Genomic DNA, 17,351 nt, shown 5'->3' with positions numbered 1-17,351 from the left:
AATTTCCCAACTGGATATTTTTACAGCTTAGATTTAGCCAAGCGCAAACCCGTACTTTGTATGTTTATAATTCATGGGAACCCACTGCATGCATTTGGGGAAGTGAGTTTTAACCCACAAAAATTTAATGCTAGAATAAAAGTGTTTGTCTTTAGAATGCCATAAAAATCCTGCTTATATTACTTCAACAGACTAACAAAACTAAATGTATGGAATCTAGTTATGTGATTGAAACGATCCTGAGAAAGAATACCTAATATGTCCAAATCATTCAACATAAGGCGACGATCTACTGAACTCCACAAATAATTATGAATCTATGTACATAAAAGAGAGCTTGCAAATGCATGTCATAGAGGATATCACAACTTACCAACTCTATTCCCTGTGGAAAAGGAGTATCATCCAAATCCTTTAAGGGAAATCTTTGGATTATTTTCCCCAAGGCTTCTCCTGACCCTACAGAGAAGGAAGGAAAAAAAAGATAGAATAAACACCTAGCCTTCTAATTTCCCCTAACTTTTACAGTAAAAAGGTTAAATAAATAGATCCAAAGGCCACAAATCTAACAGAGTTAAATGTACTTATGTCTGCAATGAATTTGACATAATGTATTAACTTTTTACAATTCTAATCACATGGCAAACTATTGCTGAGGTTTGTAGAGCTCTGGACCCTTGTTCAGATGACATGATCATTCTAACTTGTATTTGATAAAGTGAGTTTTGACTTGACAAAAGCATATACCCTGGAAAAGTTTGTTGGTCTTTAAGAAGATGACATTGAGGAAAAGAGAATTATGTAAGCCATATGGGTCCCAACTGGAAAGAAAGTCAGGGTATAAAAGAAGTATTTATTAGATTTTTTTTTTAGTCTTATGTTGAAGTAAAAAAATATCATGATGTCTAGATGAAACCTAAAACTGATATTTTTAAAAACTGATCTACAGAATTCAATATAAACTTTCTTACAAGCAAATGGGTTTCAAACAGGTCCCCAGTAATAAGGTATATCTACATTATAAATCAGACAAGAGTGGAATGTGGTGCATGCTTTTTAGAGCAGGTTTTGTAGATGAAGGTATAAAGCATTTTTGCATAGGTGTATTATATCCAATTCAAACATGATGCAAATCTGTGTTTGAGTTTAACTATGGGTTAGTCTTTGCCTCTAAGATTCAGCTCGCACATGATCATTCAAATCCTGGTTTGCCTCAATAATTGCTTGTTTCACTGCCTTTAGCTATGTAGCCAGCAAGGGCAATGCTGCAGAACAAGCCAAGATGTTTTTATTCACTTGTCACACAAAACAATAGTTAAGACTAATTATGGCTAATAAAAACGAACTTCAAATCCAGGTTTGGCCATAATTAGTTAGCTGAGCAGCTCTCATTCAGACAGACTACCATAGTTTAATTAAAATAATGGTTTTTCCATGATGTCTGAATGCAGACAAGATCTGTAAGACTTCTTTCACATTATTGTTTTAAAGCTGCCACATTTAACGATCACATTCTAATACAGTTACAAAAAACCAGGGCTTTTTTTGTAGCAGGAACTCCTTAGCATATTAGGCTACACACCCCTGATGTAGCCAATCCTCCTGGAGCTTACAGAAGGCCCTGTACTAAGAGCTTTGTAAACTCTTGAGGATTGGCTACATCAGGGCTGTATGGACTAGTATGCAAAGGAGTTCCTGCTACAAAAAAAGTCCTGCATAAAATGCCTATGGAAGATTACTACCAGGATATAATTTTATACTCTGTGTGAAAAATCAAACAGGAAAAAAAATTGTCTGCTATTGACAATACAACAGACCATGGTGTGAACAAGAAACAATCAAAGAGGCTTCAAACATCATACATTTAATAAACAAAGGATTTTTGTGCAGAATGACCATCACAAATATCTATTGGGCAAGCATCTGTTTTACACAAAGATCTGGGCAGTTGGTGAATGGCAGCAATGGGTGATTCCAGCATCAAAGGTCTACAGTCTTTTAAGAGAAGCATGAGGTAGTCAGGTATGCACATCTGCAAGCACCACAGCACCAAAACACTCTTGCTCCCCTGAGTGAAAAGTACAACACAAGCAATGGACACTTACAATACCACCTTGCCAAACAAACATACTAGAAAAGGCAGCCAAACAGTAGTTAGCAATGAACAGAAGGGGGCCACTTAGCCAAGTTAAATGAGCACACATCCTATGAGGTTTGAAAGATTTCATTAATGCTACTACAAAAGAATGGTGGTATCATATTTCAATGCAGTCATGCAGGGGTGGGGAAAACCTTCAGAAAGAGTCAGAATATTACATCTGCCACACAAAATCCAGTACAGCCCAATTCTTAAAAAATGAACCTCAGGACAATCTATATACGAAATTCTTCTAATACTTTGGCAGAAGTTCTCTGTTTCTTTGTTTATCAGACCCATGCATTCAAATGATATTAAACTGCAATAAAATTTTGATCCTGTAAATTTATTTGGTCAGTGACGTCAACAATATTTGACTGACTTCTTTGCAGTTTTCAAGTTATCTACATATCACTTGCTTTTGGAAGTTTCTGACTACAGCAATAGTACTATACTGTAAATATGAACCTAAGTGATTGTATAGTCTTAAACATGGCAATATAGAAGGTGTTAGCAGAAAGTTTTATGAGAAACATATGAAAAATTTTTAACAAGCAAGAATGGTTTCAAGTTTAACATAGGATGATGACATCTTAAGACAACATTCCATAAATATTGGGAGGCTGCATTCCAAAGAGCAACTCACTGTCAAATCAGACTTATTTGCCCTCAAACTATAATATTGTATTAAAACTTTTAATAAATTATTTAAAACTTTTAAAACCCAGAGCATATTTTCTTGGAACATATTTTATACTCAAACATCCAAAACCAATTTGAAACAAGAATAATCTTTCAGATTCTAACATGCAATAAAACTTACAGACATAGTAAAGATATAACCATTCTTGAGCTGAGGAAGTAGTGAAGTCTCTGAAATATCATGTAATAATCCACAGATAAAACCTATCTTCCCTAATGTCTGTAGACAAATAGAACCGGGACAATTTTAAATTAGTATTTTCTGTTACCAATTTGATTTAAGTATATTTGTAATGTGTTACCTGTATCAAATGGAAAGGAATAAACTTCTAGGAGTAATATTTTTAAAGAGGTGGTCCTGCCGTTGGAACATGTCACATTTGTGGCATGGGAAAACACAGAGATTCATCTCTCCAGCTCAGCTTCATCTACTTTTTAAAACTTGACTAACATCTAAAAAGACTTTTAAATGCTTACTTTTGTGATCTTGTTTGAAGATTTTTAGAGGCAATATTATGCTCGTACCTCAGTTTGTTCAACAAAAGACTGTGATATGCTTACTATCATATTGAAATGATAAGTATTGTCCACCTTCACATACCCCAAAGGCCCCACTATACTAAAAAGGGATACTGACCATCAGGGCTTTTTTTTTTTTTTTTTTTTAGTAGGAACGCACAGGAACTCAGTTCCGGCTGGCTTGGTATCAGGGTGTGTGGATGAGTTCTTGCTGGGCTTTTTCTACAAAAAAGCCCTGTGCAAAACAATGGTGATGTCAAGGGGTGTTACCTAATATGCAAATGAGTTCCTGCTGGGCTTTTTCTACCAAAAAAGCCCTGCTGATCAAATCAGTACAGCTAGTATTTTAAGATTACTATTGAAAGGGACTGTGGCTCAGTGGAAGAGCCTCTGCTTTGCATGCAGAAGTCCCTTCAATCCCTGGAATCGCCAATTAAAAGGAAAAGGCAGTAGGTGATGGGAAAAGACTTTCGCCTGAGACCCCAGAGAGCTGCTGCCAAACTGAGTAGACAATGTGACATTGACAGATCAAGGGTCTGATTCAGCATGAGGCAGCATCAGGTGTATCTATATGTATGTGTAAGAAAGTATCCATCAGTAAAGTGATGGAAATTCCAGACAGTTCAGGTATAGGAGGCTTCCTTGAGCAACTGTACCCGTACCTAGAAAAGAAAGTACACAGTAAGGAGAGACCATTCAGGCCTCATTTAGGGGCCAATGTTACCTATCTATAAATTGTGCAATATAGCTCTTCCTCCTCCCTATTTCTATAGGCCCACGTGGCTTCATCTTCCATCATCCTCTGGAAATACTTAGTAAGTATCCCAAATCCCATCAAGCACTTTTGTCTTCATCCAGAATAAGAAGGGATTAGCATCTGCCTGAAACAACTAAATGCAACTAAAATGAGAAATTCAACCTACCTTCATAATAGTATGTACCATGTGGCAGCAGTGAGCCTGTAGGATACTGACTTTCATGAATTAAATACAATCAAGCCTCAGTCATTGCAAAATGGCAACTAATCCAGGTTATCAAACACAAACCATTTGGTAGCATGCTGCACTGTAACCCCCATAGCTCCTTTTGACTAGATCTGTCCTGAATTTTCAGCTGATTCACATAGTCAAGTGTTAATAAATTGGCAAGTTTAATCTTTTAATTAAAATAGACATATTGCTACTATTTCAATATGTCTTGAATTTATCAATAGAAACAAGACAGACATGGTAGGAGTGTTGGGCTAGCACTGTGGAACTCTGGGTTCAAATTCCCATTCATCCATTGAGTACATTGAGTGACCTTAGGGTTGCCAAGTCCCTCCGCCACTGTGGCAGGGGACTTCTCTCGTGTGCACAAAATGTGCATGCGTGGCATGATGATATTGCCCAGAAATGACATAATCACACCAGGCACATCACATGGAGGGCGCTCTAGGAATCTCAATAAAACTCTATGGTACCATAGAGTTTTATCGCAATTCCTAGAGAATCCCCGTGTGATGTGCTAAGCGTGATGACGTCACTTCTTGATGATGTCATCATGCCATGTGTGCTGTGCAGCAACAGGGCTCTTTGGGGCGGGGATCCCCCCCGGCGGCCTCCTCCCTGCCGGTGGGTTGGGGGGCCCCAAAACTGGGGGATCCCCCATCCCCAGAGGGAGCTTGGCAGCCCTAGGTGACCTTGAGATACTCCTTTCAATAATCTACCTTAGAAGATTATTTTGAAAATAAAACAAAGAGGAAGCAGAACCATGTACATTCAAATATAGACTTTTCCATACACACAAAATGCAATTAATTCTTCTTCAACTTCTTCTATAACGGGTGGTCAAACTGCAGCTCGCAAGCCACATGCGGCTCTTCAAGCCCTCTTCTGCTTCTCACAAAGGTTTGCCATCCCCCCCCCATGCCCTCCTCCCCCTCAGCATTCTTCATGGGCCTGCCATGCCAGGGAGGCAGCACGTGTGTGTGTGAATCAGAGAGGGGGTGGGAGGAGATGGAAGGCTGCAGGTGCCCTGTTCATCCCTCTCAGCAACACGGCTGGTGCAAGGGCAGCTTCTCTTCCTGGGCAGTTTAAGCCGCCCAGCAAGAAAAGCTTTCAGGTGGAGTCTGTGTGCAGTGGGCTTTGTTTCTTTCTCTCTTCCTTCCTCTCACTTTCTTCCTTCTCCCCCTCCCTCCCCCATCTATTTGGTATCTATCTACCATCCATCTTTCTCTCTCTCTCTTCCTTCCCCACTCCCTCCCCCATTTGCTTTCTTTCTTTGTTTCTTTCTTGCTCTCTCTTTTTCCTCCCTCCCTTCCTTTCTCCCTCACAATATGAATTCAGGCTGCCAATTTTTGGGTGGGATTCCCAGGCATCAGAGCTCAGTTGCCCCCACAAACCCACCTCTTCCTCTGAAGTCACGACAAACATCTGACATTTAGTCTATGTGGCCCTTCATGAAGCACGTTTGGTCACCCCTGTTCTATAATAACTATACTTGTTCATTCTTAGTTGTTCTTTTTTAATGTAACACATTTGGCACTGAGTCTGATATGATTAAGATAGTTTTTTAAAAACAGAAAATGTAATGTGATGACATACTTTTTGAAAGTAAGTATCTGATGAACATATGTCTGTTCCTCCATTCATTTAAGTTCCAATACAATCCTCAATATCCTTCAGTTTAAACATCTTTCATACATAAAACATTCAAAACCCAGCAATGTTTTCTAATTCCTGAACCTCAGGCCCCCTCAACTCCCTTCTTGTATAAATCTCCTCTATCAAAGGTCACATGCCATCTCCTGCTTGCCCTTTAAATTCCAGGAGCAACTTGTTAGTGCAAACTTACATTCCAAATTAATGAGAAGTGTGATACACTGTGCCTCTTTCTCTGTGAGCCTCCAATAAGAATATACTTAAGCTGCGTTTATTTTTAACTCTGTGTTTAATGTCTGAGTATAACTGGTTTAATTTGTTTAAAATAATGAGTTGCAAGCATCATGTGCTGTATACACATACAACACGCACACACGTAGTACCATTGTACTAGAATAGAAAATAAAGTTTCAAGGAAGTAAATAGGAATGCAGTGAAGTTATAAAAATACTAAGGTTCTCAACTTACATTTTATTCAAACCATTTTGAAAAATCTGAACACAAAGTGTGAAAACCACCACCCTTAACAAAAATCTAATCGAAACACATCTATGAGTAAATTCAAAGGAATCAATTCCCCGCTGTGAACTACAGTTTTAGTTTAAATCAATCATGCATCTAAACTGGCCACTGAAAGTAGGAACAATTTCTAAAATACTTTTTTTAAATTCCAATAAGAAGGCTGCATTAATATTTCCCATTCATAAACTCGAAAATATGAAATCCACTCATTTCAAGTTTACTCATTTTAATAATGAACATACAGACAATCCTGCAGATTTGAGATTATGAGGGAAACTGCCATATAATTGAATGCAAAAATGGTGAACTAACATGGCAAATTCTCTTTTTAAAAACTCTGTTTTTATTGTATTAAGCTTTTCCTCATATTGAATACACAGTTGCAAATATTTGTTTACAAGCATGCATCAGCAAACACAAGTTTTTCTCTGTAAAATTTGTGGGGTAACTCTCAATAATTTTAGTTATACAATGAAACACACCTGGCAGGTGGTAGAAACTAGATGGTGCATGGAATACAATGACAAAGATAGGCCATTTGCTACTATATTACTCTTTAACCATAAAAGTCAGAGGTGCTGAGCTCATTTGTTACAAGGGCAAACTCATTTGTTACATCTGACATGAATGTCACTTTGTTGTGCCAGTGCGTGCCATAAAATGTAACATTAGGTACTGCAGATATAATCATTATAAAGGTGTTTCAGAAGTCGAGTTGCAATATTTTTTTTAATTTAATTTATTTGATTTGATTTGTATCCCGCCCTCCCCGCCAAAGCAGGCTCAGGGCGGCTATAGCAGGTGAATGACAATATCAGGCTTGATTGGTTTAGTTGCAATATGCAAAGGGGTAGTTGGAATAGAGATACCAGCACTGGTAATAAGACAGGAAAATAGGTCTCAATTTCATCCAGGAAGATTCAGTCCAGGAGGATGTAAAGAATAAATGGACATAAGTTTGACATTAGAAACCACAGCATTCAGTTGCTGACCTTTTAAGTCCCCTTAAAAAGGAATTTCAAAAGGAGATCAGAAAGAGAGACTGCTGAATTGCAACTGATAATGAAGCTCAAGGCAATGTATCCTCCTGGACTAAATTGAAGGCTAGTTTTCCTGTCTCATTACTAATGTGTGCTATTATCATTTGGCATCTGAAATAATTCCACTCACCAAGATGCAGGGACCAATCCAAGTGTTCTAATTCCTAATTAGGGTTCAAAGAAGAAGTGTACTTGCACACAAAAACTTATACCTTGAATAAATCATTGGTCTTGAAACTGCCATCATGGACTCCAACTTTTTCTCTCTCTCTCTCTTTCCTCCCCCTCCCTTCATCCTCAAAAGAGGAGATGCAGCCCCAGAGAAGGAAGCAGAAATTGCCTGTGTGAGTGTGAGTACAAGAAGGGGGGTGTCTTTGTGACTCTCATGCACTAAGCAGCCATGGAGCACTCTATGTACCTGTATGAGAGACCCCAGGTCATCTAAGACAATCTTCTGTGTCATCATGATGGTACTGGTTTACTTTTTTCAGTAAAACACAACTGAATGAGAACTGCACAATTCACAGCCAGTTCTAGTTGTCTGGTACAAGATGCAGTTTATTTATTTATTTATTTATTTATTTATTTATTTATTTGGTGACTTCTATCTCGCCCTTCCCACAAGTGGCTCAGGGCGGGATAGAAGTCACCATGCACTCATTTTTTTAGGCTTTAAAACTATTTACAAGTATATCTTGCAAACATATCTTGTGAAGTATCCCTTTGTTTATACAGCAAATAGAAATCTGTAGCTAAACAACTGCAAGGAGTTATTTCAAATATATGAAATTCATCCCTTACACAAGCCATTCCTCCTTATGCACTCCTACCTATTTCTTGGCTGCTTTTGTTAGGGTTCCCAAGTTAGAATGCTGTTTACCACCTAAACATATGGTAGGTCTGTAAATGTCTTGGTTCTTCTTTACGTTCCCTTGACCCTGGACCACTTATCATCAGTCCTCCCTCTTCTCTCTCTCATTTCATGTCCCCACCAGTGTTCCCTCTAAGCTGAGTTAGTGTGAGCTAGCTCACAGTTTTTTAGCCTCTGGCTCACACATTTCTGTCTTAGAAAGGATGCCTCCAGAGCAAACTAATTTATGTAGTAGCCAAACTGCTAGCTCACATCTTTAATGTCAATAGCTCACGAAGTAGAATTTTTGCTCACAAGACTCCACAACTTAGAGGAAGCATTGCTCCCCCTCTTCAGATCAACATCTATTGTGCCCCACCTTTTGCTAAGTGCTAATCAAGTCTGCTCCCATAAAGTCTGGGGAAACCATAGAGTTTTCCTAGAAGCTCCTAGAGCGGCCAGCGCGCGACGTCGCCGGCACGATGACATTACTTTCGGCGACGTCGGGGGAGGATCTCCCTGCCAGCCCAATGTGGCCTGGCGGGTTGGGAACCTCTGGGGTGGGGGAAACCCCACCCAGCCTGGGAATTTGGCAGCCCTACTGACTTCTAGCAACCCCTAGTGGAGCTGAGAGGCAAGGATGTTCAGAGAGATGGCTTGCTGCCTGCCTCTGCATCATGGCCTTTGTATTCCTTGGAGGTTTTCCAGCCAGCCAGGCCCCAGGGAGGCTGCTGCATAGTACATCTGGGCCCTGTGATCCCTGTCTGGCCCTGGGAAGGCTGCTGCACAGCACGGCTGGGCCCCACGATCCTCGCTGGCCAGCCAGGCCCCAGAGAGGCTGCCACATGACTCAGTTCGGTTCAGTAATCCCCAAGGGCCACACCAAGTGACTTCGAGGGCCGCATACGGCCCTCAGGATGGAGGTTTCTCACCCCTGCCTTACAAGTTGGTGATAGTTTTCTTGGGTAGAGACTGCCAGGGAGCAGGAAGGGGGGAAAGCTGAGGACTGGAAGGCAGATAGAGGTAGGTTGCCTTGTTGATGGGAAAGAGAGAAAGAAGCAGGGGAAAGGGAGAGATGGGGGGGGGGGGGCAAAGGGAAGGGAATGAGATATTTGAGAGGAAAATGAGATGCCCCTCCCCCTCAAGTGCTTGCAGGTTCTCCACTTGTTATATTGTGATATTTATAATGCTTTGTAATGCAGGTCAACATTTTGATCCTGCACTTCTAATCAAAATATTAAACATTAAAAATAGCAAACAAGATTTAGTCAGCAAGCATCTAACTAATCTCTGACAATAAGCATTAAATACGTTTTAAATAAGATCAATAAAAGCAGCATAAACCACAACAGCATGAAATGACAAGGGTATGAATAAAGTAACCAACCATAAAAACCTGGTAAAATAAAAGTAGTTCTTACCTACAACTTTAAAATGGGGTGCTAGGACAGGAGTGGCCAAACTGTGCCTCGGGAGCCACATGTGGCTCTTTCACACATATTGTGTGGCTGCATTCCATTGCTTTATGGGAGCAGATAGCCGGAGGTCAAAGAGGAACTTAATGCAGACTTACTCTCAAGTAAGTGTGCTTAGTATCAGGACCTCAGTCAGTCTTTGAGCACTGATCCATATGTAGGTGGCTATTTTCACTGTGTGTGAAGCAGGGAAGGAGGGGGAAATAGGCAGGCTTGCAAACTCTTCTTCATTACAGAAATCGCCTGGAGACCTGGAGTGGGGAAATAGAGCACAAGAGCCAAGGCAGCCACTGGAAGGAGGGACAGAATTAAAGAGGGCAGCGCAGGGTTTCCCCTTAGTTTCATAGCTCTTGTAGGAGCTGTATTTGCTAACTTTGGTGTCAAGGCAAAGAGAGATGCATAATTTTGCAAATGGTGGCCAGTGATTAATATGGTACATGTGTGTTTCCTTCTCCCACTGGTACTAAAAAATAATTCCCTAACTTTTCCCTATGCTGTTCTTATGGGGACCATTATTTCCAGCTTTTGTTTCATTAAAAAGTTTCCTTCTAGTATGTTTCCTTCGTGTTGTAAAGTGCATACTTATGTATTTTATCTTTCTGTGCAAAGAAAGTGTTAAGAATTTTAATATAGATATGTGTGTAATAATTGTTTGTCATGTGGCTCTCAAACATCTGGCATTCATTCTATGTGGCTCTTATGTTAAGCAAGTTTGGCCAGACCTGTGCTAGGCAAATACAAGAGCAGGGACTCTAAAGAGAAGTATCATTACAAAGTGCTGTTACTTTCTCTGTAGCCACCACCTAAATTCCCAATATGGAGAAACAGAGATTGGGACATTCAGTTATTTTAACAATAGACACTTCTTACATACAATTAACTGGCAGGCAATGACATTCTTTCAACATAGGTAAGAGATGCTCCTGATAGATTTTGCTAGCTTGCATCTTTGCTGTTGCATTCTGAAACATTTGACACCACATGAATCATGAATCCTTATACTGAATCAGACCCCTGGTCCATCAAAGTCAGTACTGCCTACTCAGACTGGCAGCAGCTCTCCAGGGTCTCAGGCTGAGGTCTTTCACATAACTTCCTACCTGCCACTTTTAACTGGAGGTGCCAAGGATTGGACCTAGGACCTTCTGAATGCCAAGCAGATGCTCTGCCAGCAAGCCACAGCCCCTCCCCATCACTGTAAACTGGTGCATCATACAGAGTGCATTACAGCAATCTGACCAGAACGTGATAAGAGTGTGACTAGGTTTTACTTGTAAAAATTATTTGCATTTTGCAGAAGGGGGTAACACTAAAGGGATCTGGCTCACCACATAGTGAGGCCATGGCAGAAGTGAGGTTCAAACCCAGGAGTTTCTGATGGGTAACCACACCAGCTCCACATGAGCATTTCAAAAAACTATCTGCTCCCATAAAGCAATGGAATGCAGCACTAAGAATACTGCCTTACCTATATTTTCTGAAGAAGTGAGTGAGCAGTGACTCACAGAAGCTGCACTCTACCACAATTTTTGTTAGTCTTTTAAGGTGCTGGTGGAATCTTACTCTTTTACTTATAAATTAGTAGTTGGATGTTGGTTACTGCTACAGACTAACACAGCTACCGATCTCGATCTAGTTTTCACTTAACTTCATGGCTTCTATCAAGAATAAAAAGCTGAACAAAAAAAAAATGCTTGCAATTTTACTAACTGAAAATACTAGGAAAAGCTGATATACTTGGAAAAAGTAGAAAAGTAGAAGACATATTTCCCCTTTCCTTACTTTTACCTTTTCTGTTCTGCTTGTTTCTATTACTGCTAGATCAAGGCTTGGGGGATTCTTAACTAGATAGTGTACACCATTTTAGAATTTCAGGTAAATTTGGACAATCATATTGTTGACATCATGATTGATACTGGGAGAAAAGGTTTTAAGCCGTTCATTATTACGAAGGAAGAGGGTCAAACACCTGTTCACTAAAAGGTGGCCATGAGAACTCACACAAACACTCCTATGAAAAGAAAGCTATTTTTTTGGTATTAAAAACTCTGATACAATATAAACTAAATTCAGATTACGGAATGCTGTGGAAGGCTGCAATTAATTTTTTTAATAGTTTAAGACCAAATGTTTTTTCATTCTTTGATAAATTCAACAGGCACCAGAAAGTCGGATATGTCTAATTAGGAGGGAATGCAGTATTGCACATGAATAACCAAGAAGTGTTCTCAAAGCCAGTAGATAAGTTCAACACACTAAATGTAAACAAAAAACATTCCTATAATTAGCCACAATCATAGCAAACTTTCGAAGTGACTGTTAAAAAAAGTCTCTGTGTGACACAGAGTGTTGGACTGGATGGGCCATTGGTCTGATCCAACATGGCTTTTCTTATGTTCTTATCTGGTTCCATATAAATGGGATTTTATTTCTAAGATTTTTATTTCTAAGATTTTATTTCTAAGCGGACCAGTAAGCTACCCAAGAGGGACCCAGAGCTGGAGACATATTTCAATCTAGTAATGTCTATAAAGAAATCTACTTAGATCTGCCAGAAGTCAGGAAATAATGCAATCCTCCAAACTGGCAGATATTTCTTTTTATGACAAGCATACATTCTAATAAGCACCAAAAAAAATTATCAGTCATTTCAGCCAGATAGCTGTTCATTTGCCAGTAACATATTGTAGTCAAATTCTTTAAGAATAGTTTTAAGCATTCCAATAAAAAGAAACCCCACCAACTCTCCACTCTTCGGTCCCTAAAGAATTCAGAATTAGAACTGCCGAACATTTCAAAATTTATAGACTATGACCTAAGGTCCCCAATGAAGTGAAAAGACAGGACTACAAGTCTTCACATTGAAATACTTCTGGGAATGAAAACCACCTGTGCAAATGTAATGTTCATTCAATCCAGGATGGGACTTCTTGGGCTAAAAATGGATATTGCTTGCAAATGTTACAACAAAGACATATTAACATTTAGAACAAATAGAAAATTACTAATTCCAGTAAACCATCAACATAACTAAAGTGTAAGCACAGGGGTACACTGAATTAGTTTATTAAACTACTAAATAGGCTTTTAAGGGTTTACTTTTTAAAAAATTACCTGAGAAAAACATTAAATTAAATTTGAAAGAACACAATGTACTACCAAGTAACTAGAATATTATGCTATACTCAAAGCACCGATTACAAAAAATCATCCTCCTTCCCATTCTCCACAGATGCAGAAAACTGGGAGAGATCAGGTGCTCACTCTAAGATACCAGCAGAAAGAGCCCTATGCACAGTCCAGAAGACCCCAGTACTCTCCTAAGTCCCTTGGCATTCAAAGACAACTTTGGTAGCCATGTTCACACTGGGCTTTATAAAGCGAAAGAAAGGGCACAGTCCTGCTCATCATTTCCTTCCTTCCTCAACATAATGTTTTTTGCAAGGGCCTGCCTGAAAAGATGCAAACCCTGACCTCCCCAAGTCCTCTAGCACTGACAAATGATGCCTGCCGACTTTTTCCTATGCACCGGAAACATGCATTGGAAAAACTGGCCCATATGATTATGTTTTCCATTTCCTTAGTCCAGCAGGATATATTTTGTGGGATAGCTTACTTCCATACTGTGACTAACTTAATAGCATTTCTAAGAGTTTTTGTTGTTGTTCAGTCGCACAGTTGAGTCCAACTCTTTGTGACCCCATGAACAAAGTCACGCCAAGCCCTCCTGTCTTCCACTATCCTCCGAAGTCTGCTCAAATTCCTAGGAAAACATGAAATGGTTGGACATTGCAAGCTTATCCCTCCCACCTCAGATCTACTCATAGTGCCACTGGCTCTCCAGTGTAATGTCCCCTTTTGGCTGTAGTCACTCAGGTACCCTTTCTCAAGTCCATTCAGCAGAGACAAACTGGCTCAAAGCATCAACCATTTATTTACAAGGAGACAATCGCAACAAGCAGCAACTTCAGCTGGCATACAAACACAGGAAACTGAAACTACTTGAGCTCCACTCCATTGAAATGCATTGCAGCTAGGGCTTTTTTCGAGCAGAAATGCACAGGAATGCAATTCCAGCTGGCTTAGCGCCAGAAAGTGTGGCCTAATATGCAAATGAGCTTCATCTGGGCATTTTCTACAAAAAAAGCCCTTTGTGAAACAATGATGATGTCAGAAGGTGTGGCCTAATATGCAAATGAGTTTCTGCTAGGCTTTTTCTACAAAAAACGTCCTAATTGCAGCACAAAGTTGCAAAGAAAATGCTAAATGGATTTTCTATTAAGGTCTCTGGGCCAAGACAGACTACCCTGGGACTGTAATGAGGGCCCCCAGAGTGGAACAGTATTCCCTAGGAGTAGCAGAAACATTCTGGGATTGCAATGAGGCCCCCCCAAAGTGGAATTCCATTCCCAGAATGCTGCTGCTATTCCCAGGGGCTGTCATTCCTTGCACCCTGTCATTTCAGTTCCAGGATACAGATTCTATTGCTAGGGTCTATAATTCCATTCTGGGGACTGTCATCCCAGAGTCGTCTATCTGGGACCAGATACCTTAATGTAAAATCCAGTCTGCATTTTCTTTGCAACTTTGCAAGCCCAGAAGAGCTTCCTGCCAAAGCAGGCAAAGACAAGGGCAAGGTTGCTGGGAACTCCTGCAGCCTGGAGGATTTAAGGGTGAGGACAGACGGGGAAGGGGGGGGGGGGTAAAAAGAGCTGTGGACCAAATTAAAGCCCTGGGTGGGCCAGTTCCAGCCCACAGGCCATAAATGTGACACCCTTAATCTATACCTCATGGCTAATAGCCACTGATGGACCACTGCTCCATATCTGATCTCCTCTTGAAGTTGTCTATGCTTGTAGCCACCCCTTCCTGTGGCAGTGAATCCCATGTGTTGATTACTCTTTGGGTGAAGAAGTACTTCCTTTTATCTGTTCTAAGCCTACTGTTCATTAATTTAATTGAGTGCTCATGAGTTCTTCTCTTGTGAGAAAGGGGGGAAAGTACTTCTTTCTCTGTCTTCTCTATTCTATGCAAAATATTGTAAACCTCTATCATGTCACTCCTCAGTCATCATTTCTCCAAGCTAAAAAGACCTAACTTCTTTAACCTTTCTTCATAGAGAAAGTGTTCCATCCCCTTAATCATTTTAGTTGCCCTTTTCTGCATTTTTCCCACAACATATGACCCCAAAGCCATATAAGACTCATAAGGGTCATGCAGTCCCAACATCAGTAAACTTCTCCTCTTCCTGTCTGTTAGACCTCAGTGGCAGTACCTGTGCAGCTGGAAAGGTTTTGCCCAGGAGACATCTGGGTCTCCCACCACAACTGGTTTGGATACTGCAGAAACTGCAACATCTAAACGAATTGATTGTTATCCTGAATATGGTAGTAAAAGTTGATAGGAACAATTAACGTTATATATATTAAATAGAGGAATATATTTTAAAAATCAGTTTGTTAAGGCCACATTCTATCCCGTAATGCATACTAATTTATTATTTATTTTCTTGATTGCTCTGCCTTTATTCCAATTGGGGACTGAAAGTGGCTTACTTCATTCTCCTCTCCTTTATTTTATCTTCACAACAACCTTGCGAAGTTGGTTAGGCTGAGTGTTTGTGACTGGCACATGGTCATCAAACAAGCTTCTATGGTGGAATGAATATTTGAACTTGGATCTCACAGATCCTGGGCTGACACTCTAACCACAACATCAAAAATAAGAATAAAATTTAAAGAATAAGGGTCAGAGATTCACTGGATACATGGGTGAAAGATGGGGCCTGGTGTGCCCTCTTAGTTCCAAATCAAGGATCATTCTGGCCCATGTAACTTTTTTTTTAGTTAGCTCCTGATACAAATAATGAGGGCACAGGCATAATGCCAAGGGAAGAAAATCAGAGCTTGGATGCCACTCCAAGGAAAAGCAATCTTCTCTTGGACAGTCCTCTCACATCTAAATGATGGAGCAGGGCCTCAGAGAATAATTTTAGCATAAGAGATGGTTCCTGTGCAAGAAGGTTGTTTTCAGATACTTAGCCAATTTAGAACTTTTAAAGGTTAAAAAGCAACTCTGAATTGAGCTCAAAAACTAATTGGAAGCCAGTGAAACTTTTTTACACACTAGAACAATAACAGTCAGTGTCAGTTAATCTGGACACCATATTCTGCACCAGCTGAAATTTCCAAAGACTTCTCAAAAGACAGCCATGCTAACTAAAGCTCTACACAGTGTTATTCAAAATTGTTCATGTACTGCCTTGCCCACAACTTGAACAGTGACATCATGCCCCTACAAGAAATACTGTGACAAAGCAGTCATTTTAAAATCTAATTAGATTCACATCACATTAAATATAGCTGTGGCTTGGCACTAAAATATAGCAGATGAACAGCATCCATGGTTCAGTCAGAAGCAAACAACTTCCCAAGCCATTTTTTGTGTATAGTGAGAGTTGTGTAATGAAAATGCAGGTAGTCCAGACAAATATTTTTAGATTCAGATTATCAGAATGCCCATTTTATGACGAGACAGTTAAGTAATTGTTAACAGGTGCCTCGGTTTTTCTGTATGACTGCCATAGAAACAGTCTTCTCAGTTCACGCTGCTATAAATCAAGTCAAACTATTACGGTTACGCAACTGTGTAAATATGTTTATAGGTACCACCTATACCTTCTTTCTCCCTTCCATAGCTCAGGCAAATTAGTACCTTGGCTGATAGCCTGGCTGGAGGGCAGAAAAACGGAACCATCATTCCATGCAATATCACAAAACAAGTTTCTAACAGGCAGTGTTGCCGATTTGAGGTTCAAGTACCAATATGGGGAAAACTGCCAGTAAATGAGGTAACAATGAGCTTCTACCAAGAATTAACTAATTAAACACACACCTTAGAAACACAGCTTGTTGTGCTCCAGTTGGTGACAGTTAGCCTTCAAGTTTTTGGGGATGGAATCAGCCCCAAGGCCTCTCAAAACCTTAAACAGGACCAGATCTCTGATCTGAAAGAACTGCTGACAACTATTCATACAGGGTTACACCAAATATTATTCCACTGGTAGATCAGCAGATGAAGCTTGAGCCCTTGTGGAGTGTGCTGAACAATGTACCTGCTTCGGCATATGCTGTTTTTTAATAGCTGAAACTATCCATATGGATAGTGTCTGTGCAGAGGTAGCTGTTCCTTTATTGCAGCCTCTGAAACAGACAAATAGTTTTCTGTCTTTCCTAGAGAGTTGTGTTTGCTTAAATAAAACCGGAGAGCTCATCTCACATCTATTGTGTGTATCGTTCTTTCTGCTGTGGAAGTTGAAGAAGGAAAGAAAGTTGGGAAAGTTATGTCCTGACCCAAATGGAACCTGGAGACAACCTTGGGAAGAAACTCTAATTGTGGTCTCAAAACCACTTATTTACATGGAATTTTAGGAAGGGAGGGTCACGGCACATTGAGCTAAGCTCA

The 17,351-nt window shown here is 40.0% G+C and overlaps 1 protein-coding gene across 1 annotated transcript in view; it reads right to left on the bottom strand.

The window, feature by feature from the left end:
* The window catches only part of SBF2 (SET binding factor 2), a 540,115-nt gene that overhangs the window by 424,362 nt on the left and 98,402 nt on the right, over window positions 1-17,351 (bottom strand). The window contains exon 2 of the mRNA XM_060263154.1: window positions 374-459. Within this exon, the coding sequence (XP_060119137.1) occupies window positions 374-459 (86 nt within the window). The remainder of the gene's footprint in view (window positions 1-373; window positions 460-17,351) is intronic.

The sequence above is a fragment of the Heteronotia binoei genome, chromosome 21, assembly GCF_032191835.1.
Source record: "Heteronotia binoei isolate CCM8104 ecotype False Entrance Well chromosome 21, APGP_CSIRO_Hbin_v1, whole genome shotgun sequence".
Lineage (NCBI taxonomy): Eukaryota > Metazoa > Chordata > Lepidosauria > Squamata > Gekkonidae > Heteronotia > Heteronotia binoei.
The sequence above is the reverse complement of the archived record's forward strand: the minus strand, read 5'-3'. Positions and strand labels throughout refer to the sequence as shown.